We start from the raw sequence: 27804 nt of genomic DNA, 5'->3' as shown, positions 1-27804 counted from the left end.
AACCAAGTGTGTATGCATACAGAACCAATATGTACACCACATGTGTATGCATACAGAACCAATATGTACACCATGTGTGTATGCATACAGAACCAATATGTACACCACATGTGTATGCATACAGAACCAATAAGCACACCACAGGTGTATGCATACAGACCCAATATGTACACCATGTGTGTATGCATACAGAACCAATAAGCACACTACAGGTGTATGTATACAGAACCAATATGTACACCACATGTGTATGCATACAGAACCAATATGTACACCACATGTGCATGCATACAGAACCAATATGTACATCACAGGTGAATGCATACAGAACCAATATGTACACACCATGTGTATGCATACAGAACCAATATGTGCATCACATGTGTATGCATACAGAACAAATATGTGCACCACGTGTATGCATGCAGAACTAATATGTACACCACATGTGTATGCATACAGAACCAATAAGCACACCACAGGTGTATGCATACAGAACCAATAAGCACACCACAGGTGTATGCATACAGAACGAATATGTACACCGTGTGTATGCATACAGAACCAATATGTGCACCACATGTGTATGCATATAGAACCAATATGTACACCATGTGTGTATGCATAGAAAACCAATATTTACACATGTGTATGCATACTGAACTAATATGTGCACCATGTGTGTATGCATACAGAACCAATATGTACACCACGTGTGTATGCATACAGAACCAATATTTACACGTGTGTGCATACTGAACCAATATGTACACCATGTGTGTATGCATACAGAAACAATATGTACACCATGTGTGCATGCATGCACAACCAATATGTACACCACATGTGTATGCATACATAGCCAATATGTACACACCATGTGTATGCATACAGAACCAGTATGTACACCACAGGTATATGCATACAGAATCAATGTGCACTCCACGTGTGTATGCAAACCAATATGTATACCACATGTGTATGCATATAGAAACAGTAGGTACACCACATGTGTATGCCTACAGAACCAATAAGCACAGCACAGGTGTATGCATACAGAACCAATATGTACACCACGTGTGTATGCATACAGAACCAATATGTGCACCACATGTGTATGCATACAGAACCAATATGTACACCATGTGTGTCTGCATACAGAGCCAATAATCACACCACAGGTGTATGCATACAGAACCAATATGTACACCACATGTGTATGCATACAGAACCAATATGGCCACCACATATGTATGCAAACTGAACCAATACATACGCCACATGTGTATGCAAACCGAACTAATATGTACACCACATGTGTATGCATACAGAACCAATATGTACACCGCATGTGTATGCATACAGAACCAATACGTACACCACATGTGTATGCAAACCGAACCAACATGTACATCAAAGGTGTATGCATACAGAACCAATATGTACACCACATGTGTATGCATACAGAACCAATACATACACCACGTGTACACATACAGAACCAATACGTACTACACATGTGTATGCAATTCGAACCAACATGTACATCAAAGGTGTATGCATACAGAACCAATATGTACACCACATGTGTAAGCATATAGAACCAATACGTACACCACATGTGTATGCATACAGAAGCAATATATACACCACGTGTATGCATACAGAATCAATATGTACACCATGTGTGTATGCATACAGAACCAATATGTAGACCACGTGCGTATGCATACAGAACCAACATGTACACCACATGTGTATGCATATAGAATCAATATGTACACCATGTGTTTATGCATACAGAACCAGTATGTACACCACATGTGTATGCATACCAAACAAATACATACACCACATGTGTATGCATACCGAACCAATACGTACACCACAAGTGTATGCATACCAAATGAATATTTACATGTGTATGCATACTGACCCAATATGTACACCATGTGTATATGCATACAGAACCAATATGTACACCACGTGTGTATGCATGCAGAACCAATATGTACACCACATGTGTATGCATACATAGCCAATATGTACACACCATGTGTATGCATACAGAACCAATATGTACACCACAGGTATATGCATACAGAATCAATGTGTACACCACAGGTAAGTATGCATACAGAACCAATATGTACACCATGTGTCTACGCAAACCGAACCAATATGTACACCACATGTGTATGCATACAGAAACAGTAGGTACACCGCATGTGTATGCATGCAGAGCCAATATGTACACCACAGGTGCATGCATACAGAATTAATATGTACACCACATGTGTATGCATACAGAACCAGTATGTACACCACAGGTATATGCATAAAGAACCAATTTGTACACCACAGGTGTGTATGCATACAGAACCAATATGTACAGCACGTGTGTATGCATACAGAACCAATATGTACACCACATGTGTAGGCATACAGAACCAATATGTACACCACATGTGTATGCATACCGAACCAATATGTACACCACATGTGTATGCATAACGAACCAATAGGTATACCACATGGGTATGCATGCAGAACCAATATGTACACCACAGGTGAATGCATACAGAACCAATATGTACACCACAGGTGTATACATACAGCACCAATATGTACACCACAGATGTATGCATACAGAATCAATGTGTACACCACAGGTGTATGCATGCAGAAGCAATATGTACATCACAGGTGTATGCCTACAGAACTAATGTGTATACCACAGGTATACGCATACAGACCCAATGTGTACACCACATGTGTATGCATAATAAACCAATATGTGCATCGCATATGTATGCATATCGAACCAATATGTACACCACATGTGTATGCATATCAAACCAATATATACTCCATGTATGTATGCATACAGAACCAGTATGCACACCACTTGTGTATGCATACAGAACCAATATGTACACCATGTATGTATGCATACAGAACCAATATGTAAACCACATGTGTATGCATACAGAACTAATATGTAGAACACGTGTATGCATACAGAACCGATATGTACACACCATATGTATGCATACAGACCCAATATGTGCACCACAGGTGTATGCATACTGAACCAATATGTACACCACAAATGTATGCATACAGAACCAATATGTACACCACAGGTGTATACATACAGAACCAGTATGGTCACCACAGGTATATGCATACAGAACCAATGTATAATTTGCAGATATGTATGTATACAGAACCAATATGTACACCACTTGTGTATACATACAGAACCAATACATACACCACATTTGTATGCATACAGAACCAATGGGTACACCACATGTGTATGCATACAGAACCAATATGTACACCAGAGGTGTGCATGCATACAAAAGCAATATGTACACCATGTGTGTATGCATCCATCTAACCATAACGCTAGTCATTTTGTCAGACAACTGAAAAAGTATGGCACATACAAAATGCATCCCACATAGAGTACAAGTAATGAGGTATCACAAGAGGTAAATATGCCAGTTGTAATGCTGTGTAACAAGTGGGAAACTACAGTAAATCAGACAGACACATTATTTCACAAATGCACACCAGAGAAGTATCAGAACATACTAGTGCAAAGCAAAACAACAGTTACCATGAAATGCTATAGCATGGTTACTAAACTACATTGGTAAACAAACATAAATATAAACAAATAAATTAATTAATTAAATATTATTATTAGGCATGAAGTCAGAGAAGTACACACCCTTTTTGGTGCCTGCTTCCATGTAAATTACTGCCAAATGCCTTATATTTCCCATTAAAGTATGACTGAAGAGATTTTTTTGAAAGTGTAAATATTCCTTGACTATGGTTTTATGTGGACTTCTGTATGTGCCTCACAAGGTCACTATATCTTCTAATTGTATTTGTAAAATATTCCTTATTTTATGTACAACACCCAGGTGAGGTCAGAAATCCCTTCATGATACAGCACATGATATCACAGTTATCAAATTATAAATCAATAAATAAATACTCAGGAAAAGCAGTACAAAGCCTGAACAGACCATAACATTTAATGTTCACAAGTTATAGTTAGTGGTGACATAAAGTATTTGAAGCATTATGATTAAAGAATTATGGGTAACCTTCTGTCCTAAAAGAAAAAAACTAAAGACTAAATGTAATGTGTCAGTCTGTCAGGCTGACTGAATAGACATTTTTTTAATTTTCCAAACTATAGGGCTTGTGGTTGAAAAGGGTACTCAGACCAGTGCACCAACTCGACTACCACATTCAAAATAAATAAGTATTGTCATGCAAACAAGCAAATTCACTCCAATATTCAGCATCCCTCTCTTTACAGTAATATGGTTAAGAGTACACCTCAGTGGTGCTCAGTGTTAATAAGTAGGTTATTACTGAGGCTGCTTTGCCATTCAGTATTAACAAACATACATAGACATAATAGATAGCCTTTCTAGCCCATCCCATTGCATGGAACTTGATTTATTCTCCCCTTGAGCTCAACATCCCTAAAAGACCTTGAGAGATAAGTTACAATATTTTGGGAATCGTATCCTCATATTGCAAGACACAGATTTTACAGACAGCCCTTGTATAAGGAAACACATTTTCTCACACCAGCAATGTTATTTATGAAAGATACTTATCCTAAAAAGTAATATTTATCATCAATAGTTGGACTTTTACTCACCAAACTTTCTTCTGAACGATATTCAGGCAAAAGCCAGGTTCCATCATTATAGCCAGGAGCACTTGTATGTTTCATTGTAAATCTATATATCCTAGTGATAAAAGCAAGACCTGAGGGATTAGGAAATGAGGCCAGGACCTGCCAACGAAATAGATAAAAAAATGTATCAGTTGCAGCAAATCTCCAGAACACCAGATGCTTATTTTCTGTTAAGTTGATTAAGATTGTTATCCTATTATTAAGCCTACATTACACTTCAAGAAAGACAGACACACACACACACACACACACATATATATATATATATATATATATATATATATATATATATATATATATATACATAAATACATACATACACAGTGCATAATGTATTAATTTACTCACAAATACAAGCATGAAAGAGTGACAGTGCACTAAGACTAAGCAATGGCTGCGACTGTGCAATGTAACGGAATGACAACCAGATATGCACCGGAGTCCAACCTGTATGCAGTTTGCCCTGTAATGTGGGTGGAAGTCATGACTATGATCCAGTCGACCTAGGTTTGAGTAGTGGGGGTGGGTGCTGGAAGGGACAGACAGGGAAGCATGGGAGTGAGCAGTTTAGATCTCTCATCCAGGGGTGGGGTAGATGGTGGTTTCTTAAGTTCATAGGTTCATAGATTAGTACTAGGCTAACTGCCCTTGTGGGCCATTTTAAGCTGAGCCATTTACCCTATGTGAGAATCAAACCCTGCATCTTGTGTCTCCAAGGTAAACACCTTAACCATTATGCCATCCTCCCACCAGCAGATTTGTCCCTCACAAGCTTAACCTCAGCAGACTGAAAAAACTGTAACTTAATCTTTAGCAGAAGATAAAAAGTACAGTTGTGTACACTTACCATAAATGTAGATGTTCAAGTGTATTCACTGTTGCAGTCATCACATTTTTGTTATCTGCTTGCAGTAACCCTCAGTCAGCCTGATTATCAACGTCTTGGGTCCTGCATCGGTTGCTGTCTCATCTTCCATGACGTCAGGTAGTCAGGGGTATAAAGCATGCAGCCGACGCCATTACATCAGTTTTTCTTGCCCCAGATGTCAGGTGCCCCCTAATGGGAAGCAATAAAATATATATACAAGGTTATACCTCCAACAAAAAAGCAAATACACCAAAAAGTTTTTAAGCATATTAAAGAGGAATAGAGGTATAGCCAAAATAAGTCAGGGGGCTGGAGGGAGGGTAACCAGGACTGCAACAGTGAATACACTCGAACATCTACATTTATGGTAAGTGTACACAACTGTACTATGTTCTTTGTGTTTCACTGTTGCAGTCATCACATTTGGGTAGATTCCCAAAGCTAAGGATGGGAGGAGGAATTTAGATAGCATTAGGACCAGCTATAAGGCCCAGCAAGACTGCAGTGGCAAAACCAGTTCTGGATTTAGAGAAAATTGGCAAGTGGTAATGCTTGGTGAAAGTATGTACAGAACTTTAGGCAGCAGCTTCTAGGATATCCTTGGTAGGGACACCACTGAGAAAGGCTGTAGAGGTAGATGCAACCCTGGTTGAGTGTGGTCTTATCCCCTGTGGAATAGGTTTTCCATGGTGCTTATAGCAGAAATTAATGCAATGGCCTATCCATTTAGAAATGGTTTGCTTTGAAATGGCCTTCCCTCTGCCCCTGCAGCAAATGCCACCAGCAGCTGTTCAGTTTTCTGAGAGGTTTAGTCCTGTCCAAGTAAAATCTAAGTTGTCTGTGCATGTCTAAGGAGTGCAGTATCCATTCCCCTTTGTTCTGTGGATTAGAAAAGAAGGTTGGCAAATGAATGGACTGATTAAGAGCCACACTGGATACCACCTTGGGCATGAAGGAGGGATTGGTCCTGAGGGACACCTGTCCGCATGAAAGATGATGAAAGTCTCCACTGCCATAAGGGCTTGCAATTCAGACACCCTTCTTGCTGAAGTGATGGCTAAAAGGAAGGATGTTTCCCAAGAAAAGAATTTTAACTTTGCACTTGCAGCTGGCACAAAGGGAGGTAGAGTGAGTTTTTCCAATACAAAGTTAAGGTCCCAGGCTGGAGTTGGGGCGCTCCTGGGTGGTCCAGCGTTTTTGGCCCCTCTGAGGAACTGCTTGAGCAGTGGACGAGAGTAGGGGGTGGTTCTGTGTTGTAATGAGCAGAAATGGATGAGGCATGAATTTTCATGGAGGAAAAGGAAGAGGCCTTGTGAAGCATCTCAGTTAAGTATCAGTTAAGAATCTGAGGTAAATTGGGCACTGCTGTGCCCATCCCCTGGGTTTGGTTCCAGGAACAGAATCTTTTCCATTTTGCAGCATAAGATTTTCTAGTACTAGGCCTCCTTGCCTCCAGAATGACATCCAACACTTGTTTACTGTGGGATGGTAACAGAGAAATCAGGTAATTAGCCAGGCTGCAGGTTCCGGGTTTGAAGCTGAGGATGCAGAATCTGGCCCTCCTGCTGGGACAGCAGGGTAGGAGTCTTAGGCAGGTGCCATGGAGCCAGCAGTGACACACTGCACAAGAGGGGGTACCAGTGCTGGCGTGGCCAGTCTGGTGCAATCAGTATCGTCCTTGGTTTGTCCTGTTTGATCTTTAGTAGTACCTTGGAGAGGAGAGGCAGAGGAGGAAAGGCATAAACTGAAAACTTTTTCCAGGTGAAGGACAGGGCATCCACTTTGCAAGCTTGTTTGTGGGGAGTCCTTGTACAGAATTTGTCCAATTGGTAGTTCTGGGGGAGGCAAACAGGTCTATATCTGGGCTCCCCCATTTGTTTATCAACATGTTGAACATCTTTTGCTCCAGTTTCCACTCATGTGGGTCCATGAGACATCTGCTTAGTTCATCTGCCAGTGTATTTAGTTTTCTTGGCAGGAACTGAGCCTGTAGGTGCACTTGATAGCTCAAGGCTGTGTTCCACAGAGCCATGGCTAGTCTGCAGAGGGGGTATGAGTGGGTTTCCCCAGCTTGTTTATGTACCACATAACAGTGGTGTTGTCTGTCTTTACCATTAATTGTCCTGAAAGAATGTGGTCCTTGAAGGCTGTCATAGCATTCTGTACAGCTAACATTTCTTTTTGATTGATATGCAGGTGCATTTGACAAGGTTCCATTTGCCCTGAATGCACTTCCCTGCCAAGTGAGCCCTCCATGCATAGTCTGATGTGTCTGTTGTTAGGGTTTGGGCAGCAGGGGGTAGAGTGAATGGTAGTCCCTTGTTTTGGTGGCAGGCCTCTGCCCACCAAAGAACTCTAACTGTATGATAGGAATCATTGCCTCTAGATCATGAGAATGTTGACACCCATAGGCTTTTTAGATACCATTGTAGTTTCCTCATAAGCAGTCTTGCATATGGAATTAGGAGAATGCAGGAGGCCATGAACCCCAAGGCTTGCAGTATTTGTCTTGCAGATAGCAGGGTTTTTGTGGCCATTAGTTTGTGGCCATTAGTTTGAAGTAAGCTGTCAAATGAATTTGTTTCTCTGGCATGAGGAAAGACATCTGGAAAGTTGTGGTCAAGCTTGCTCCCAGGAATAGAATTTGTTGACAGGGTACCGGATGTGATTTCCTTTCATTTATGGTGTAGCCCAGACAAGTTAACACCTTTTGTACAAATGCCAGATGATTCAAAAGTATGTCCTGGCTTTCTGCCTGAATTAGACAATCGTCCAGGTATGGGTATATTTGAATATTTCTTTGCCTGCAAAATGCAATGACTGGAGCTAGGCACTTTGTGAATACCCTGGGCACAGTAGATAAGCCAAAGGGCAGTGCAGAGAACCTGCTTTGAAGTGTAGGTATCTTCTGCAAGATTCCCTGATTGGGATGTGCAGATAGGCTTCTTTTAAATCTAGTGTTGCCAACCAGCCATCTTTGCCTAGTATAGGAAATAAATGGTGAAGAGTTAGCATTGTGAATTTTGGGATCACCAAAAAGGTGTTTAGGATAGAAAGGTCCAGGATAGGATGACATGTATTGTCTTTTCTGGGTACCAGGGAAAGTCTTGAGTAGAAACCTTGTCACTTTTCCTCTTCTGGGACAGTTTGAATAGCCCTTATACCTAAGAGAGAGAGAGTACTTGCTTTTGAGCCTCTGCCCACTGATTTGGGGGTAGATCTGGCCAACCGTTTGGGGTTGGTAATGTGTGGAAGTAGAATCTGTATCCTTGGGAAACTATATTTAAAACCCATTTTTCCTGGGTAATGAGTTCCCAGCTTTTTGCCTGCAGAGCAATCTTTCCCCTTAAAGGAGGAATCAGTTGAGAAGGGCTTGGAAGTTTAAAAGTTAAGTCATTGAGACAGTTTAGCATAGGGGGAGTCTTACTACTCCCTGATTTGGAAGTGGGAGCCCCCCACTGCTTAGTCCTGTGCGTACATTAGGACTGAAGCCTGGGTGTTCTGCTGGTTCTGGGTTTGGACTGAGAAGGCCTGGAAGAAGCAGGAAAGGACCAATTCTTAAAAGGTCAATGCCTACTAAATCTTGGAGTCTGTACTTGTAGGAAATCTTTAACAGTTTGCATAGATTTAGCTTTTTCCTCCATCTTTTTAAGTACTTCTTCTGCTTTGTTGCCAAACAGGCGGTCCTGATATAATGGAGCATCCAGCAATTTAGCTTTAACATGATCTGGAAAAGACTGCTCCATAAGCCACGCATGCCTTCTAAGTACAGACCCAGTGACAGCAGCCCTGCAAGATGCCTCTAGTGAATCAAAACCACATTGCAAAGTATGTTTTCCAACTTGTTCAGCAGAATTCATTAAATCCTGTAAATCCTTATTTTCAGCACAGTCAGGAATCAACATCATTTTATGCTGCTGATACTTTAACATATGAAACTGGCAGTTTAAGGCCCTAATGGCCAAGGTTGCACAAGTGTATACCTTCTTACCCCATCTATCCAGCGCCCTGGAATCTCTATCAGAGGGGGTAGGATTTTTGGCAGTAGTAGCCTTAATGCCCTTGGGTCCCTGTGAAATGGTCTCAGGATCCGCAGTAGGATTTTTAAAAAGGAACTTGTGAGAGTCAGGAATCCTGTAATATCTATCAGGTTTTCTGGGAGCAGGAGGTAAAGAGTCAGGGGCCAAGCTAGATTCCGAAAAGGCATCATCAACAATGTCCAGCACAGGGGGAATAGCTAAAGACCTGCGTTGAGCAGGAGTAAGAAATCCCTAAGCTACTTTTTAGAATCAGAGTAATCCTGGCTTTCCCATGGAAAATGCTCCCTAAGAGTATTCAGGGTTTCACCAAAAGAGGAATCCTCTGGAGGGGAAGAAGAGGGAATAGAGTTCTCTGCATCAGAATCCTCATAGGTAGATAAGGGTAAATCCTGGTCATCAGAGGAAACAGAAATTTCAGAATCCTGATCAAAAGTATCATAAGCAAATTCAGTCCTAGGTCTCTTAGAGGAGGAAGGATAGCTTCCCCTGATTAAAGTAATAAGGTCCTCTGCCATTCTTATCATTTGTTTTTTAGGCATAGAGGCCTGACCATGCAGTCTGGGCATCGGTTTTCTAGCCATGGATCGAGTTTTAGGCCTTGAAGAAGAAGATGGTGTCGGTTTAATATGCAAGTCAGTAGGCCTGAATACACCCTCAGAAGCCAGTGCCTGCACAGTGGCTCCGGACCCATCCAAGGTAGAGAAATCTGCAGGTTCCACAGTTGAAGCATCTCATGGCATACCGGACTCTGAATGGGGCTCAGTAGAGGCCTGCGAATCTGAAGTAGCGGGTATCATGGGCTACGAAAGCGCCTCACTGAGTACCGGCGAACTGGCGATTAGCTTAGGAAAAGTGTCGTCGGCAGCTTTGGACCTAGGCAGCCTGTCTCTGTCTTTATCTTTGCATTTTTTTTGAAATGTTGGCAGTCAGGTGGCTTAATGAAACCATATCTGGGTAACTGAACTGAGTACCAAAATATTTAGAAGCGTAAATATACCACCGATGAATAGTTCGCTGTTTAAATAAGGCACAAAACTGACAGCGAGGTACGTCGTGGTCAGGGCCTAGGCAAGGAATACAGTACGAATGAAAATCTTTATGAGGTATTTGCTTTCCATAAGAAATACCATTATCGACATTTACTGACATCAGTTTAAAGCAAGAAAAAGCTTCCCCAACGGGGTACTTAGCTTAAGTTGAAGACTTCGGTTCTGAAACTCAAAAATGAAAATTTCAGGAGTCGGCCGACTGGCACTTGCAAACTGCTTCTGCTTCTGGCACCGCACGGCAAGAAAGACTGATGTAATGGCATTGGCTGCATGTTTTATACCCCTGACTATCTGACATCATGGAAGATGAGACAGCAACCAATGCAGGACCCAAGACTTTGATAATCAGGCTGACTGAGGGCTACTGCAAGAAGATAACCCAAATGTGATGACTGCAACAGTGAAATACGAAGAACATCAGAAAATAGTATGCGATTCATGTCAACAAGTTTGTCATTTCATGAAGAAAAACAGAATTATTCATTGAAAAATTGCACCAGAATCCAGTTACAAATGGCTCAGCAAAAATGTATCCTCAGACATTAGAGGTAGGAATGAAAAAAATGTTGACTATAGTATTGGGTATGGCATATAAATTTGTGTTATTTTGGTTAGATTACAGAACTGTACCTTACTGCAGTATAGGTTATGTCTTAATAAGCATGTCTGAGCTAGATTCAACCTAAAAAACTGAATCTTGGATATTGCCCTGAGAAGAAAATAGGTTTTCCAGGAATTTAAGCATCAGACATCAATATACAAAGCACAAATCTCCCATTCTTGATCCCAGAGTCTGCGAGTCCGTTATCACCCATGTCAAAGACTTGGCTTCTTGCACCAAGTTTCGAACCCAATTAAAAACACATATACAACTGACCGCTCAGGCCACATCACTTAACTTCTATAAACTATTTTCATCAAGCATCCCTCTATATACGTTACTGCAGTTCAGAGCCATTAAATCTCCATCGTATCGCCTTCATGATTCGTTTACATCTTTCTTTTCCATTTCCCGCTCTCATTTATGTGCTGTTATCCTAAAAACCACTTTTATCTAACAGCTTTTATTATTTACTGCATGATAAATTCTGTACACGTGTAGATGATTATGATCAGGTGTCCAATTATAACCAGCTTATTTTTTGTTTGAAACGTGTGATAAAATACTCACCTTAATAAGAAAATTAGAGAAGTAAATATTGTCATCCATATTGAGAACATATATATTGCAGGTGCATCAAGCATTTTACCAGCTTTCAAAGCACTTTAGGCTGTCAGATAGGCAGCAGTCAGTATCAATGTGCCACTCGATAGAATCGCTTTAAAGGCTGTTAGGCACTCAATCGTGCCACACTTTCTGATAATACGTGTGGATGAGTGAAGTTCCAAAAGCCTTTAAAAGCTGTTTAACCCTCTGCCTTTGTCACATGCTGGTTTATTCTGTCAACTGCTAGTCTTTAGCACCACAGCCAATTTTAACAGTGAATAGGGGTGTTTAACAAGTCTTTAAGTACCCCTGTTAAGTTCAGGTCTTACACTAGGGACCTTCTTAACAAGTTTCCCCCCAAACTTTGGAGTGTAATAATGCCCCTCCACACACTACAATGTATAGAATACCCACTGTTTATCTTGTTGTTGGCAACACATATTTTACTGTTCTTTTACTATGAAATTGTTTACAAATCTGTTTTTGTTATCCATGCTGAACCTGACTTTGGTTCATTATGATCTGTGTCCTACTCCAGTTAATCCATTTAAATAAGTAAATAAATAAACAAATAAATACATAAGGAAAGTAAGTAAGGAAGAAGCATGCATGCAGGGGACAGACCATTCAGTGAATCAGATTTAGAGTATGTGCGAGATATGACAGGGTGAGCACTAAAGTGAATCTCTGGTGTAATATCTGAATAGACAGGTCCAGTTTAATTTCATGTTAAAGGAACTGACAGATGTGTTACATGTAGAATGTACAGTGACCAAATAAGGGCCCGTGTGAGAGTGATGAGTAAGTGATTCCATGTTCCGAAAGGATGTAGGGTAGGGTGGAAATTCTACCAAGTAGTCAAGACGAATTAAATACATCACACGATTGTGCACACAGTAACAAATTGTGAGTCTGATGTCTCACAGATACTTGAGTCAATCCTAGAGCTGAAATATTTTAAAGATGAATTTTCAGTAAATGGATTTTCAGTTGTTTCACAAGGGTATCTATATACCTCACCAAAGCACTCAACACATACTTCCACTCTGTACTGATCGCACCTTTAAATAACCAAGACAGTATACATGATGCTGCAAAATCTTCAGACCTTATACAATTTGTATGACAGGAGTGAAACCCTATCCATGCTAGAAGCTCTCAGAGGTCTATACATGTTTCACTGCTTTTCAACATGTTTGTAAACAGCGTGCTCATTGTGATGGTCCCTACTCTAGCCAGTAATCAAGGAGCCTCAATCCGCACCACTGACACCTGTGAGGGATGGCTACTAGGAACAAAAATGGATACACACAGTATTTTCAGATGCAGCTCTCTGCACCAAGCACAGTTTCCCTTAAGAACACACAAGGAACACACTTCTGACCTGGGGCTGGACTCTCTGTCTATCTCCAGGCCCCAAAATAGACTTCAAGCTGACCACGTTGGAGCTGTGTGTCCCTATTCCAAGTAGTTGAAACACACACTTGGATTATTTTATTTTCACATGAACGCACACACACACACACACACACACACACACACACACACACACACACACACACACACACACACACACACACCTAGGAAAGGCTGACACAGACTTAGCAGCTGTGCCCCCTCTGTCCAGACTAGAGGTTAATTACACTGCCACCAGTCAGCTACTCTAAGGCTCTTATAAGGGTACCCAATTATACTGAGTGAAATGGTAGTGTTGACCAAACAGCAAGGCTTTCAGGAGCGGCCACGTGTCACCAAGTACTCTCAAAGGTTAAAACGTTCTCCAAAACACCAACCACAATGAAAAGTTAGTTAAATATATTTAATAATAAATAATAAAAGATCATGAAAACATTAAATATCTATTTACAATAAACAAGTGAGTTTCAGTTACAGGAGATATAAAAAATAACATAGTTGGATTGACTAACACAGACGCAGAAAATCAATACTCAACTAATCTCACTATATTCTCCTGACTGACTAAAGAATTACTATTCCCTAGTTAAGTTACTTACTATAGACCAATGCAAGATGATGAGTGCTGAGTTGCTTACTACAGAAAGACAAGATGAGGTGTGTGGTTGTGTGAGATATTTGTGAGAGATCTTTTCTGTCAGGTTCTGAAAAACAAAGTGCTGCTGCTATAGTTCCATCACATCTCTCACTGTCTAAAGAATCATTTCAGTGCTGGTTATACAATGACATCACATGCAGTCACTTGACTGGTACAGTACACACCCAGAGCGTTGCTAAGATCTGTTGCAGCATCTGAAAGCTATAAAACAATTTCAAAAACTTCCACCTTTCCAAGGAAGCAATTAGTTCACCCCTAAGGACAATACAGTAAGATTCATAGTCCTGGTTTTCCCAGACATTTTGTCTCTGGCTGCAATCATGCCTGAAAGATAAAATCTTTATGGCTTAAACCAATCCATTTCATTTTAAGCCTATTTTTCAAAATTAGCTGGACTGAGATTAATCTCTTCCCTTCCAGAATTCTCTGTTAAAACATATACATTTAATCAATTATAATAATACTGTCTGACATCTATGTATATTTATTTAGTTACTTTATTTGCTGTTTGTTTGCCAGGATAGTCCATTGGGTAATAAGGAACCCATTTTCAACGGAGTCCTGGGGAGAAAATCTCCAGAAAAATAAATACATAGTACACATTGCACATATACATTACAGATTATCTCATTGGAATTCAAAGTAAATATGATAAGAAAAGGTTAACAATGATAGAATGCATCAGTATAGTTCATTAAACAGAAATTAAAAACCCTTTTGTAAAAAAAAAAAATATATATATATATATATATATATATATATATATATATATATATATATTTATCTTTTCTGTCCAGCACAACCCACTGTTGGTGCATTTTTAACACAAGCAACTTTACAAATACATTTTTAACACAAGCATATGCACAAATCAGTGTGACAGTGAAATGACACATAATTCTTTTCAAAACTCCAGCCAGCTATGCTGGCATATGTTACAGCTGCATTGCCCTATTCTCCCTGGCATAGATGCCACTACCTCATATGATTGTACTCATGACCTCTGATCCAGCATGTCATTCAATATGTTTTCTGTATTCTGCCTGTATAGACACTGGGATCACTACCCATCTAAAGAAGTTGTTAAAAATTCAAGAATGGATGTCAGTCAACAAGATTAAGACCATGTTGTTTATAATCCATTTGCTACTATTCTAGCAACTGACCTCTGCATTCCCTCTGTTTCTGGCATTAGGAGACATAAGTAAATAGCCTTAAACAATTTGTTGCCATCGGTGATCAACATCTGAAATGTTGCTAGTATATCTCCAAAGCTGTAGCAAGAGGAAATCAAAATCTTGGCTTACTCATAGTTAAGTATTACACAGTCAGACTGCAGACCATTACAAGCCTAGCCAATAACCCTTATTTAAAAGAGCCCTCCAGCCTCAGAGAGGGCAATACAAGACAGACCAAGGTGGAATGTGAGTCTGTCCTTCAATTATCTAGTTTTAAGGTGCCAAGGATGCTGCTCTGCTTGACATGGAGTAGATGTTCATTCCAGATGTGAGGGATACACTGAGATCTGAATCAATCACACCAAGAGTCTTATTTTTACTGTTGATGAGAGTTTCATGCCTTTAACCAGGTTTTTGTGCAAGGATTTGCTGTGTGAAGGGACCGGAGGTCAGGTCAAAAATGCTGGATCTTTCATGGCTTGAAAGGATAGATACAGATCCCTGTGGAGGAGTCTATAAGAAAAGCAGATAAGGCTCTTAGTTTGTGCTGATAACTATGATTTTTGTGGCCACTGATCTTTTTATTGAGGTCTCTTACGATGAATAACATGTTTAGACAAATGCATGCCAAAAGAGGCATTACATTCAATAATCAATCTAATGATAACTCAGTGGACTCTAACTATTCCTAAAAGATCGTACACAAATCACCATGGTTTATTTACTGTCAACTCTCCTTTATGCAAACTTTAAATTTATTTACCTATGTTAATAAATCTTTAACAAAACTGAAAAATTCACTGTTAACCTAAATAGTTCTCTTTGCTGTCTTGCCTAAAATAAAAAATCTAGCCATACCTTATATATTGTATTACCTTCACTCAACTGGAAATTGCTCTCTGTATCCTATACTTTGCAGAAAAACATCCAGCTATCCAGTCTGTGGTATACAGGTATTCTCCAACATGCCACTTTAGCTTGGAAAACCCATAAGACAATATTGTCATGGACAGTCACTATTTTCAATATAATCTTACCCTGAAATTGGGAGTCTTACTAATGAGTGATTAGCTAAATATTGTTGATGATCATTTTTATTTATTTATTTAATTAATTCAACTAGGCCTATGGCTGCTTTCCAGGGGATATCTGATGTGGTATTCATACTGACTTGGGGACATTTACCCAGGGCACCATGGAACTTCCCTTATTCCATTTTATGAGTGTCCTGGGATCTTTTCCATCCATATGAGCTTCTACAAACTTAGGCAGATGGGGCCTTGGTTTAAAATCTTGTCTAAAAGATGGCACATGTAGGAGTGCAGCACCCTTCTTATGCTGCACTGCAAGATTTAAAACATTAATCAAGCTACCTGGTGTGGGAATAGAACCCTTGTCCTTCTGATCTTCTAGCAGAAAAGGAAAACTTAATACCTGTTGAGATACTGACACTGACTACATGCCTGGTTTATTACAATAACAAATGAATTTGTTCAAGTAAAATTATGATTAGTGTCAGTGATTTTGTTTCATTTAGGTCAAAAACAGTTCTTTCTTTAAAGAATATTTGTGTAAAATGATCCAATTAATAAGAAGAATCCCATAAAAATTTCTATGACTAAGTAAATTTATTTATCTTTTGTTGACCAGGTTCGTCCCACTAGGCTAGTAGCCTCTTTTCAAGGGGGATCTAAGGTGGTATTTATACTACTAGGGAAAACCTGGCAAGGGCTTTGGTGAACTTCCCCTACTCTTTTTTGACAGTTGCTGTGGGATCTAAAAAAATGCATGTTAGCTGAAATGTTCTTCTGTTTGCATTTTAGGTTCCCATTCACTCTGTAATATTCTTACATTTTTAAGTCTGAAGTTAATAACATAAGTGATAGAGGGCATTTGCTATTTCATACAACTCTAACAGCATTTCTTACACAGTGTTTTATTTTTAGCCAGGTAAGCCTGCAGGGCTGAGTTGGGAACCACTGTCCTGTTAAGTGATGGGTTTAGTGTCACATACTATAAAATGGAGACTAACAGAATCAAACCATCAACGAAACCTATTAGCATCTTATAGCATTAATTCTCTATATTAAGCTTAAGGTTTACAATTTCTCCTCATCCAAACCAATTCTTTCACAAGACGAAACTCTTCAAGATAACCCCTGCACTGTGTGCTGTAGGACCTGTCCTGTACATAATGATCCAGTAACACAGTATGTGTTACCTTCACAAGGTAGTGTGGGACTCATCAGGTGTACATGTCACTGCGTCACTACAGGTGTTACCTTCACTGAGTGCTATAGAACCTGTCCTGTACATAATGTCACCATATCACAGTATGGGTTACCTTCAACAACTATTGTGGGACTCATCAGGTGTACATGTCACTACGTCACTACAGGCGTTACCTTCACTGAGTACTGTAGGACCTGTTCTGTACATAATGATCCTCTATCACAGTATGTGTTACCTTCACCAGGTACTGTAGGACTAATCGGGTGTATATGTCACTGTGTCAATACAGGTGTTACCTTCACTGTGTGCTGTAGGACCTGTTCTGTGCATAATCTCACTGTGTCACAGTATGTGTTACCTTCAGAAACTACTGTGGGCTTCATCAGGTGTACATGTCACTGGGTCACTACAGGTGTTACCTTCACTGTATGCTGTAGGACTTGTCCTGTACATAATGACACTGATTCACAGTATGTGTTACCTTCACCAACTACTGTGGGCCTCATCAAGTGTACATGTCACTACATCACTACAGGTGTTACCTTCACTGAGTGCTGTAAGACATGTTCAGTACATAATGTCACTGTGTCAGAGTATGTGTTACCTTCACAAACTACTGTGTGCCTCATCAGGTGTACATGTCACTGTGTCACTACAGGTGTTACCTTCACTGTGTGCTGTAGGACCAGTCCTGTACAAAATGTCACTGAACCACAGTATGTGTTACCTTCACTAACTACTGGGGGCCTCATCAGGTGTACATGTCACTATATCCCTACAGGTGTTACCTTTATTGTGTGCTGTAGGATCTGTCCTCTACATAATGAAACTGTGTCACAGTATGTGTTACCTTTATCAAGCAGTGTGGGCTCATCAGATGTACATGTCACTACATCCTACAGGTGTTACCTTCACTGTGTGCTGTACAACTTGTCCAGTACATAATGTCACTGTGTCACAGTATGTGTTACCTTCACAAACTACTGTGGGGCTCATCTGGTATAATTGTCACTACGTCACTGCAAGTGTTACATTCACTGAGTGCTGTAGGACCGGTTCTGTACATAATGTCACTGTGTCACAGTATGTGTTACCTTCACAAACTACTGTGAGGCTCACCCTGTATACATGTCACTACATCCCTACAGGTGTTACCTTCACTGAGTGCTATAGGACCTGTCCTGAACATAATGTCACCATATCACAGTATGTGTTACCTTCACCAACTACTGTGTGGCTCATCAGGTGTACATGTCACTACATCACTACATGAGATACCTTCACTGAGTGATGTAGGACCTGTTCTGTCCATAATGTCACTGTGTCACAGTATATGTTACCTTCACAAACTACTGTGTGCCTCATCAGGTGTAGATGTCACTGTGTTACTACAGCTGTTACCTTCACTGTATGCTGTAGGACCTGTCCTGTACATAATGTCACTGTACCACAGTATGTGTTTTGTTCGACAGCTACTGTGGGCCTCATCAGGTGTACATGTCTCTACATCCCTGCAGGTGTTACCTTCATTGTTTGCTGTATGACCTGTCCTGTACATAATGTCACTGTGTCACAGTATGTGTTTTGTTCGACAGCTACTATGGGCCTCATCATGTATACATGTTATTACATCACTACAGGTGCTACCTTCACTGAGTGCTATTGGACCTGTTCTGTACATAATGACACTGTGTCACAGTATGTGTTACATTCACAAACTGCTGTGGGGCTCATCAGGTGTACATGTCACTGTGTCGCTACAGGTTTTACGTCCACTGTGTGCCACAGGACCTGTCCTGTACATAATGGCACTGTATCACAGTATGTGTTACCTTCACAAACAACTGTGGGCCTCATCAGGTGTACATGTCACTACATCCTACAGGTGTTACCTTCTCTGAGTGCTATAAGACTTGTTCTGTGCATAATGTCACTTTGTCACAATATGTGTTACCTTCACAAACTACTGTTGGGCACATCTAGTATAATTGTCACTACGTCACTGCAAGTGTTACATTCACTGAGTGCTTTAGGACCGGTTCTGTACATAATGTCACTTTGTCACAATATGTGTTACCTTCAAAAACTACTGTGAGGCTCACCCTTTATATATGTCACTACATCCCTACAGGTGTTACATTCACTGAGTGCTACAGGACCTGTCCTGAACATGTCACCATATCACAGTATGTGTTACCTTCACCATCTACTGTGTGTCTCATCAGGTGTACATGTCACTACATCCCTACAGGTGTTATCTTCACTGTGTGCTGTAGGACCTGTCCCGTACATAATGACACTGTCACAGTATGTGTTACTTTCACCAAGTAGTGTGGGCTCATCAGTTGTTCATGTCACTACATCATAACGGTGTTGCCTTCAGTGTGTGCTGTAGGACCTGTCCTTCACATAATGACACTGTGTCACAGTATGTGCTACCTTCACAAAGTAGCGTGGGCTCATCAGGTGTACATGCCAGTGCGTCACTACAAGTGTTACCTTCACTCAGTGCTGTAGGACCTGTTCTGTACATAATGTCACTGTGTCACAGTATGTGTTACCTTCACAAACTACTGTGAGGCTTACCCTGTATACATGTCACTACATCCCTACAGAGGTTACCTTCACTGAGTGCTATACGACCTGTCCTGAACATAATGTCACCATATAACAGTATTTGTTACTTTCACCAAATACTGTGTGACTCTTCAGGTGTACATGTCACTACGTCATTACAGGTGTTACCTTCACTGAGTGCTGTAGGACCTGTCCTGTACATAATGTCAATATACCACAGTATGTGTTACCTTCTCCAACTACTGTGGGCCTCATCAGGTGCACATGTCACTACATCCCTTCACGTGTTACCTTCTTTGTGTGCTGTAGGACCTGTCCTGTACATAATGACACTGTGTCACAGTATGTGTTACCGTCACCAAGTGGTGTGGGCTCATCAGGTATACATGTCACTACATCCAACAGGTGTTACCTTCACTGTGTGCTACACAACTTGTCCTGTACATAATGTCACTGTGTCACAGTATGTGTTATCTTCACAAACTACTGTGTGCCTCATCGGGTGTAAATCTCACTTTGTCACTAAAGGTGTTACCTTCACTGTGTGCTGTAGGACGTGTCCTGTACATAATGTCATCGTATCACAGTATGTGTTACTATCATAAACTACTGTGTGCCTCATCGTTTATACATGTTACTACATCACTACATTTGTTACCTTCACTCCGGGCTGTAGGACCTGTTCTGTACATAATGTCACCATATCACAGTATGTGTTACCTTCACCAACTACTGTGGGGCTCATTAGGTGTACATGTCACTACGTCACTACAGGTGTTACCTTCATTGTGTGCTGTAGGACCTGTTCTGTACATAATGTCACTGTATCACACTATGTGTTACTTTCACAAACTACTGTGAGGTTCACCCTGTATACATGTCACTACATCCCTACAGGTGTTACCTTCACTTTGTACTGTAGGACGTGTCCTGTTCATAATGACACTGTGTCACGGTATGTGATACCTACACCAAGTAGTGTGGGTCATCAGGTGTACATGTCACTACATCCCTACAGGTGTAACCTTCACTGTGTGCTGTAGGACCTGTCCTGTACTTAATAACACTGTGTCACAGTACGTGTTACCTTCACAAACTACTGTGGGGCTCATCAGGTGTACATGTTACTACGTCACTACATGTGTTACCTTCACTCCATGCTGTATGACCTGTTCTGTACATAATGTCATCATATCACAGTATGTTTTACCTTCACCAACTACTGTGGGGCTCATCAGGTGTACATGTCACTGTTTCACTACAGGTTTTACCTTCACTGTGTGCCACAGGACCTGTCCTGTACATAATGTCACTGTATCACAGTATGTGTTACCTTCACAAACACACAAACAACTGTGGGCCTCATCAGGTGTACATGTTACTACATCACTACAGGTGTTACCTTCACTGAGTGCTATAAGACCTGTTCTGTGCATAATGTCACTTTGTCATAGTATTTGTTACCTTCAAAAACTACTGTGAGGCTCACCCTGTATATATGTCACTACAACCCTACAGGTGTTACCTTCACTAAATGCTATAGGACCTGTCCTGAACACGTCACCATACCACAGTATGTGTTACCTTCACCATCTACTGTGTTGCTCATCAGGTGTACATGTTACTACATCCCTACAGGTGTTATCTTCACTGTGTGCTGTAGGACCTGTCCTGTACATAATGACACTGTCACAGTATGTGATACCTTCACCAAGTAGTGTGGGCTCATCAGGTGTACATGTCACGACATCCTACATGTGTTACCTTCACTGTGTGCTGTAGGACCTGTCCTGTACAAAAAGACACTGTGTCACAGTATGTGCTACCTTCACAAAGTAGTGTGGGCTCATCAGGTGTACATGTCACTACGTCACTACAGGTGTTACCTTCACTGAGTGCTGTAGGACCTGTTCTGTACATGTCACTGTGTCACAGTATGTGTTACCTTCACAAACTACTGGGGGCCTCATCAGGTGTTCATGTCACTATATCATTACAGGTGTTAGCTTCACTGTGTGCTTTAGGACCTGTCCTATACATAATGTGTTACTTTCACAAACTACTGTGAGGTTCACCCTGTATACATGTCACTACATCCCTATAGGTATTACCTTCACTTTGTGCTGTAGGACCTGTTCTGTACATAATGACACTGTGTCACGGTATGTGTTACCTTCACCAAGTAGTGCGGGCTCATCAGCTGTACATGTCACCAGATCCTTACAGGTGTCACTGTCACTGTGTGTGTAGGACCTGTCCTGTACTTAATGACACTGTGTCACAGTATGTGTTACCTTCACAAACTACTGTGGGGCTCATCAGGTGTACATGCTACTACGTCACTACAGGTGTTACCTTCACTGAGTGCTGTAGGACCTGTTCTGTACATAATGTCACCATATCACAGTATGTGTTACTTTCACAAACTACTGTGAGGTTCACCCTGTATACATGTCACTACATCCATACAGGTGTTACCTTCACTTTGTGCTGTAGGACCTGTCCTGTACATAATGACACTGTGTGATGGTATGTGTTACCTTCACCAAGTAGTGTGGGCTCATCAGGTGTACATGTCACTACATCCCTACAGGTGTAACATTCACTGTGTGCTATAGGACCTGTCCTCTATTTAATGACACTGTGTCACAGTATGTGTTACCTTCACATACTACTGTGGGCCTCATCAGGTGTATATGTCACTACATCCCTACAGTTGCTACCTTCACTGTGTGCTGTAGGACCTGTCCTGTACATAATAACACTGTATCACAGTATGTGTTACCTTCACCTAGTGTGGGACTCATCAGGTGTACATGTCACTTCATCCCTATAGGTGTTACCTTCATTGTGTGCTGTAGGACCTGTCCTGTACATAATGACCCTGTGTAACAGTATGTCTTACCTTCACAAACTACTGTGGGATTCAATGGGTGTACAAGTCACTATATCCTACAGGTGTTACTTTCACTGTCTGCTGTACAACTTGTCCTGTACATAATGTCATTGTATCACAGTATGCGTTACCTTCACAAACTACTGTGGGCCTCTTCAGGTGTGCATGTCAGTGTGTCACTACAGGTGTTACCTTCACTGTATGCTGTAGGACATGTCCTGCACATAATGTCACAGTACCACAGTATGTCTTACCTTCACCACGTACTGTGGGGCTCATCAGTTGTACATGTCACTACATCCCCGCAGGTTTTACCTTCACTGTGTGCTGTAGGACCTGTCCAGAACATAATGTCACTGTATCACAGTATGTGTTACCTTTACAAACTACTGTGGGCTCATCAGGTGTACATGTCACTACATCCCTACAGGTGTTACCTTCACTGAGTGCTGTAGGACGTGTCCTTTACATAATGTCACAATATCACAGTATGTGTTACCTTTGCCAACTACTGTGGGACTCATCCGGTGTACAAGTCACTACATCACTACATGTGTTACGTTCACTGTATACTGTAGGACCTGTCCCATACATAATGTCACTGTGTCACAGTATGTGTTACCTTTACAAACGACTGTGGGCCTCATCAGGCGTACATGTCACTGTGCCACTACAGGTGTTACCTTCAGTATATGCTGTAGGACCTGTCCTGTACATGTCACTGTACTACAGCATGTGTTACCTTCACCATCTACTGTGGGAGTCATCAGGTGTACATGTCACTACATCCCTACAGGTGTTACCTTCACTGTATGCTGTAAGACCTGTACTGTACATAATGACACTGTGTCACCGTATGTGTTACCTTCACAAACTGCTGCGGGCTCATCAGGTGTACATGTCCCTACATCCCTAAAGGTGTTACCTTCACTGATTGCTGTAGGACGTGTCCTTTACATAATGTCACAATATCACAGTATGTGTTACCTTCACAAACTACAGTGGGACTCATCAGGTGTACCTGTCACTATGTCACTAAAGGTGTTACCTTCATTGAGTGCTGTAGGAACTGTTCTGTACATAATGTCACTGTGTCACAGTATGTGTTACCTTCACCAACTACTGTGGGACTCATAAGGTGTATATATCACTAAGTCACTACAGGTGTTACCTTCACTGAGTGGTGCAGGACCTGTTCTGTACATAATGTCATTGTGTCACAGTATGTGTTACATTCACAAACTACTGTGGCGCTCATCAGGTGTACGTGTCACTATAGGTGTTAACTTCACTGAGTGATGTAGGACCTGTTCTGTACATAATGTCACTGTGTCACAGTATGTGTTACCTTCACAAACTACAGTGAGGCTCACCCTGTATACATGTCACTACATCCCTACAGGTGTTACCTTCACTGAGTGCTATAGGACCTGTCCTGAACATAATGTCACCATATCATGGTATGTGTTACTTTCACCAACTACTGTGGGGCTCATCAGGTGAACATGTCACTATATCCCTACAGATGTTACCTTCATTGCATGCTGTAGACCTGTCCTGTACATAATGACACTGTGTCACAGTATGAGTTACCTTCACCAAGTAGCGTGGCCTCATCAGGTGTACATGTCATTACACCCTATAGGTGTTAGCTCCACTTTGTGCTGCAGGACCTGTCCTGTACATAATTACACTGTGTCATGGTATGTGTTACCTTCACCAAGTAGTATGGGCTCATCAGGTGTACATGTCACTACATTCTACAGGTGTTACCTTCACTGTGTGCTGTAGGACCTGTCCTGAACATAATGACACTGTGACACAGTATATGTTATCTTTACCAAGTAGTGTGGCCTCATTAGGTGTACATATCACTACATCCTACAGGTGCTACCTTCACTGTGCACTGTAGGACCTGTCCTGTACATAATGACATTGAGTTACAGTATGTGTTACCTTCACCAAGTAGTGTGGGCTCCATAGGTGTACATGTCATTACATCCTACAGGTGTTACCTTCACTGAGTGCTGTACGACCTGTTCTGCACATATTGTGACTGTGTCACCGTATGTGTTATCTTCATAAACTACTGTGAGGCATACACTGTATACATGTCACTACATCTCTGCAGGTGTTACCTTCACTGAGTGCTATAGGACCTGTCCTGAACATGTCACCATATCACAGTATGTCTTACCTTCACCAACTACTGTGGGGATCATCAGGTGTACATGTCACTACGTCACTACAAGTGTTACCTTCACTGAGTGCTGCAGGACCTGTTCTATACATAATGTCACTGTGTCACAGTATGTGTTACCTTCACAACCTACTGTGGGGCTCATCAGGTGTACGTGTCACTATAAGTGTTACCTTCACTGAGTGATGTAGGACCTGTTCTGTACATAATGTCACTGTGTCACAGTATGTGTTACCTTCACAAACTACTGTGAGGCTCACCCTGTATACATGTCACTACATCCCTACAGGTTTTACCTTCACTGAGTGCTATAGGACCTGTGCTGAACATAATGTCACCATATCACAGTATGTGTTACCTTCACCAATGACTGTGGGGTTCATCAGGTGTACATGTCACTATATCCCTACAGTTGTTACCTTCATTGTGTGCTGTAGACCTGTCCTGTACATATTGACACTGTGTCACAATATGAGTTACCTTCAACAAGTAGTGTAGGCTTATCAGGTGTACATGTCACTACATCCTACAGGTGTTAGCTTCACTGTGTGCTGCAGGACCTGTACTGTACATCACACTGTGTCAAAGTATGTGTTACATTCAACAAGTAGTGTGGTCTCATCGGGTGTACATGTCACTACATCCTACAGGTGCTACCTTCACTGTACGTAGCAGGACCTGTCCTGTACATAATGACACTGTGTCACAGTATGTGTTACCTTCACAACCTACTGTGGGGCTCATCAGGTGTACGTGTCACTATAGGTGTTACCTTCACTGAGTGATGTAGGACCTGTTCTGTACATAATGTCACTGTGTCACAGTATGTGTTACCTTCACAAACTACTGTGAGGCTCACCCTGTATACATGTCACTACATCCCTACAGGTTTTACCTTCACTGAGTGCTATAGGACCTGTGCTGAACATAATGTCACCATATCACAGTATGTGTTACCTTCACCAATGACTGTGGGGCTCATCAGGTGTACATGTCACTATATCCCTACATGTGTTACCTTCATTGTGTGCTGTAGACCTGTCCTGTACATAATGACACTGTGTCACAATATGAGTTACCTTCAACAAGTAGTGTAGGCTTATCAGGTGTACATGTCACTACATCCTACAGGTGTTAGCTTCACTGTGTGCTGCAGGACCTGTACTGTACATCACACTGTGTCAAAGTATGTGTTACATTCAACAAGTAGTGTGGTCTCATCGGGTGTACATGTCACTACATCCTACAGGTGCTACCTTCACTGTACATAGCAGGACCTGTCCTGTACATAATGACACTGTGTCACAGTATGTGTTACCTTCACCAAGTAGTGTGGGCTCATCAGGTGTACATGTCACTACATCATACAGGTGTTACCTTAACTGAGTGCTGTAGGACCTGCTCTGTACATAATTTGACTGTGTCACTGTATGTGTTACCTTCACAAACTACTGTGAGTTTCACCCAGTATACATGTCACTACATCCCTGCAGGTGTTACCTTCACTGACTGCTATAGGACCTGTCCTGAACATAATGTCACTGTACCACAGTATGTGTTACCTTCACAAACTACTGTGGGACTCATCCGCTGTACAAGTCACTACATCACTACAGGTGTTACCTTCACTGTGTGCTGTAGGACCTGTCCTGTACATAATGACACTGCGTCACAATATGTGTTTCCTTCACCTGGTACTTTGGGACTCATCAGGTGTGTCACAGTAAGGGTTACCTTCACAAACTACTGTGGGTCTCATCAGGTGTACATGTCACTGTGCCACTACAGGTGTTACCTTCACTGTATGCTGTAAGACCTGTTCTGTACATAATGCCACTGTGTCACAATATGTGTTACCTTCACCAGGTACTTTAGGACTCATCAGGTGTACATGTCAATAAGTCACTACAAGTGTTACGTTCACTGAGTGCTGCAGGACCTGTCCTGTACATAATGTCAGCATATCACAGTATGTGTTACCTTCACCAACTACTGTGGGACTCATAAGGTGTACATATCACTACGTCAATACAGGTGTTACCTTCACTGAGTGCTGCAGGACGTGTTCTGTACATAATGTCACTGTGTCACAGTATGTGTTACCTTCACAAACTACTGTGGGGCTCATCAGGTGTAGGTATCACTACAGGTGTTACCTTCACTAAGTGATGTAGGACCTGTTCTGTACATAATGTCACTGTGTCACAGTATGTGTTACCTTCACAAACTACTGTGGGTCTCATCAGGTGTCACATGTCACTGTGTCACTATAGGTGTTACCTTCACTGTGTGCCCTAGGTCCTGTCCTGTACATAATGTCACTGTATCACAGTATGTGTTACCCTCACAAACTACCTGCACCTCAAAAGGTGTACATGTTATGCCACTACAGGTGTTACCTTCACTGAGTGCTATAGGACCTGTTCTGTACATAATGTCACTGTGTCACAGTATGTGTTACCTGCACAAGCTACCGTGAGGCTCACCCTGTATGCATGTCACTACATCCTACAGGTGTTACCTTCACTGAGTGCTATAGGACCTGTCCTGAACATAATGTCACCATAAAGTACAGTTTTGTACCTACCATAAATGTAGATGTTCGAGTGTCTTCACTGCTGCAGTTATTACACTTGGGTTATCCTGCCATCAGGCGGTCCCGCAGTCAACTAGAGTTCCAATGTCTTGGTCCGGCATCGGTTGCTGTCACTTCTTCCCTGACGTCAGTGTGCCAGGGGTATATAAGAT

General features: G+C 41.4%; 1 protein-coding gene across 1 annotated transcript in view; it reads right to left on the bottom strand.

Annotated features, from left to right (window-relative positions):
- DISP3 (dispatched RND transporter family member 3) overlaps positions 1–27804 on the bottom strand; it is a 2757501-nt gene that overhangs the window by 2040836 nt on the left and 688861 nt on the right. The window contains exon 2 of the mRNA XM_044063608.1: positions 4697–4834. Within this exon, the coding sequence (XP_043919543.1) occupies positions 4697–4771 (75 nt within the window). The 5' untranslated portion in view covers positions 4772–4834. The remainder of the gene's footprint in view (positions 1–4696; positions 4835–27804) is intronic.

This window comes from Protopterus annectens, chromosome 2.part1, assembly GCF_019279795.1.
Source record: "Protopterus annectens isolate FY-2018-M chromosome 2.part1, PAN1.0, whole genome shotgun sequence".
Taxonomy (NCBI): Eukaryota; Metazoa; Chordata; order Ceratodontiformes; family Protopteridae; genus Protopterus; species Protopterus annectens.
The sequence above is the reverse complement of the archived record's forward strand: the minus strand, read 5'-3'. Positions and strand labels throughout refer to the sequence as shown.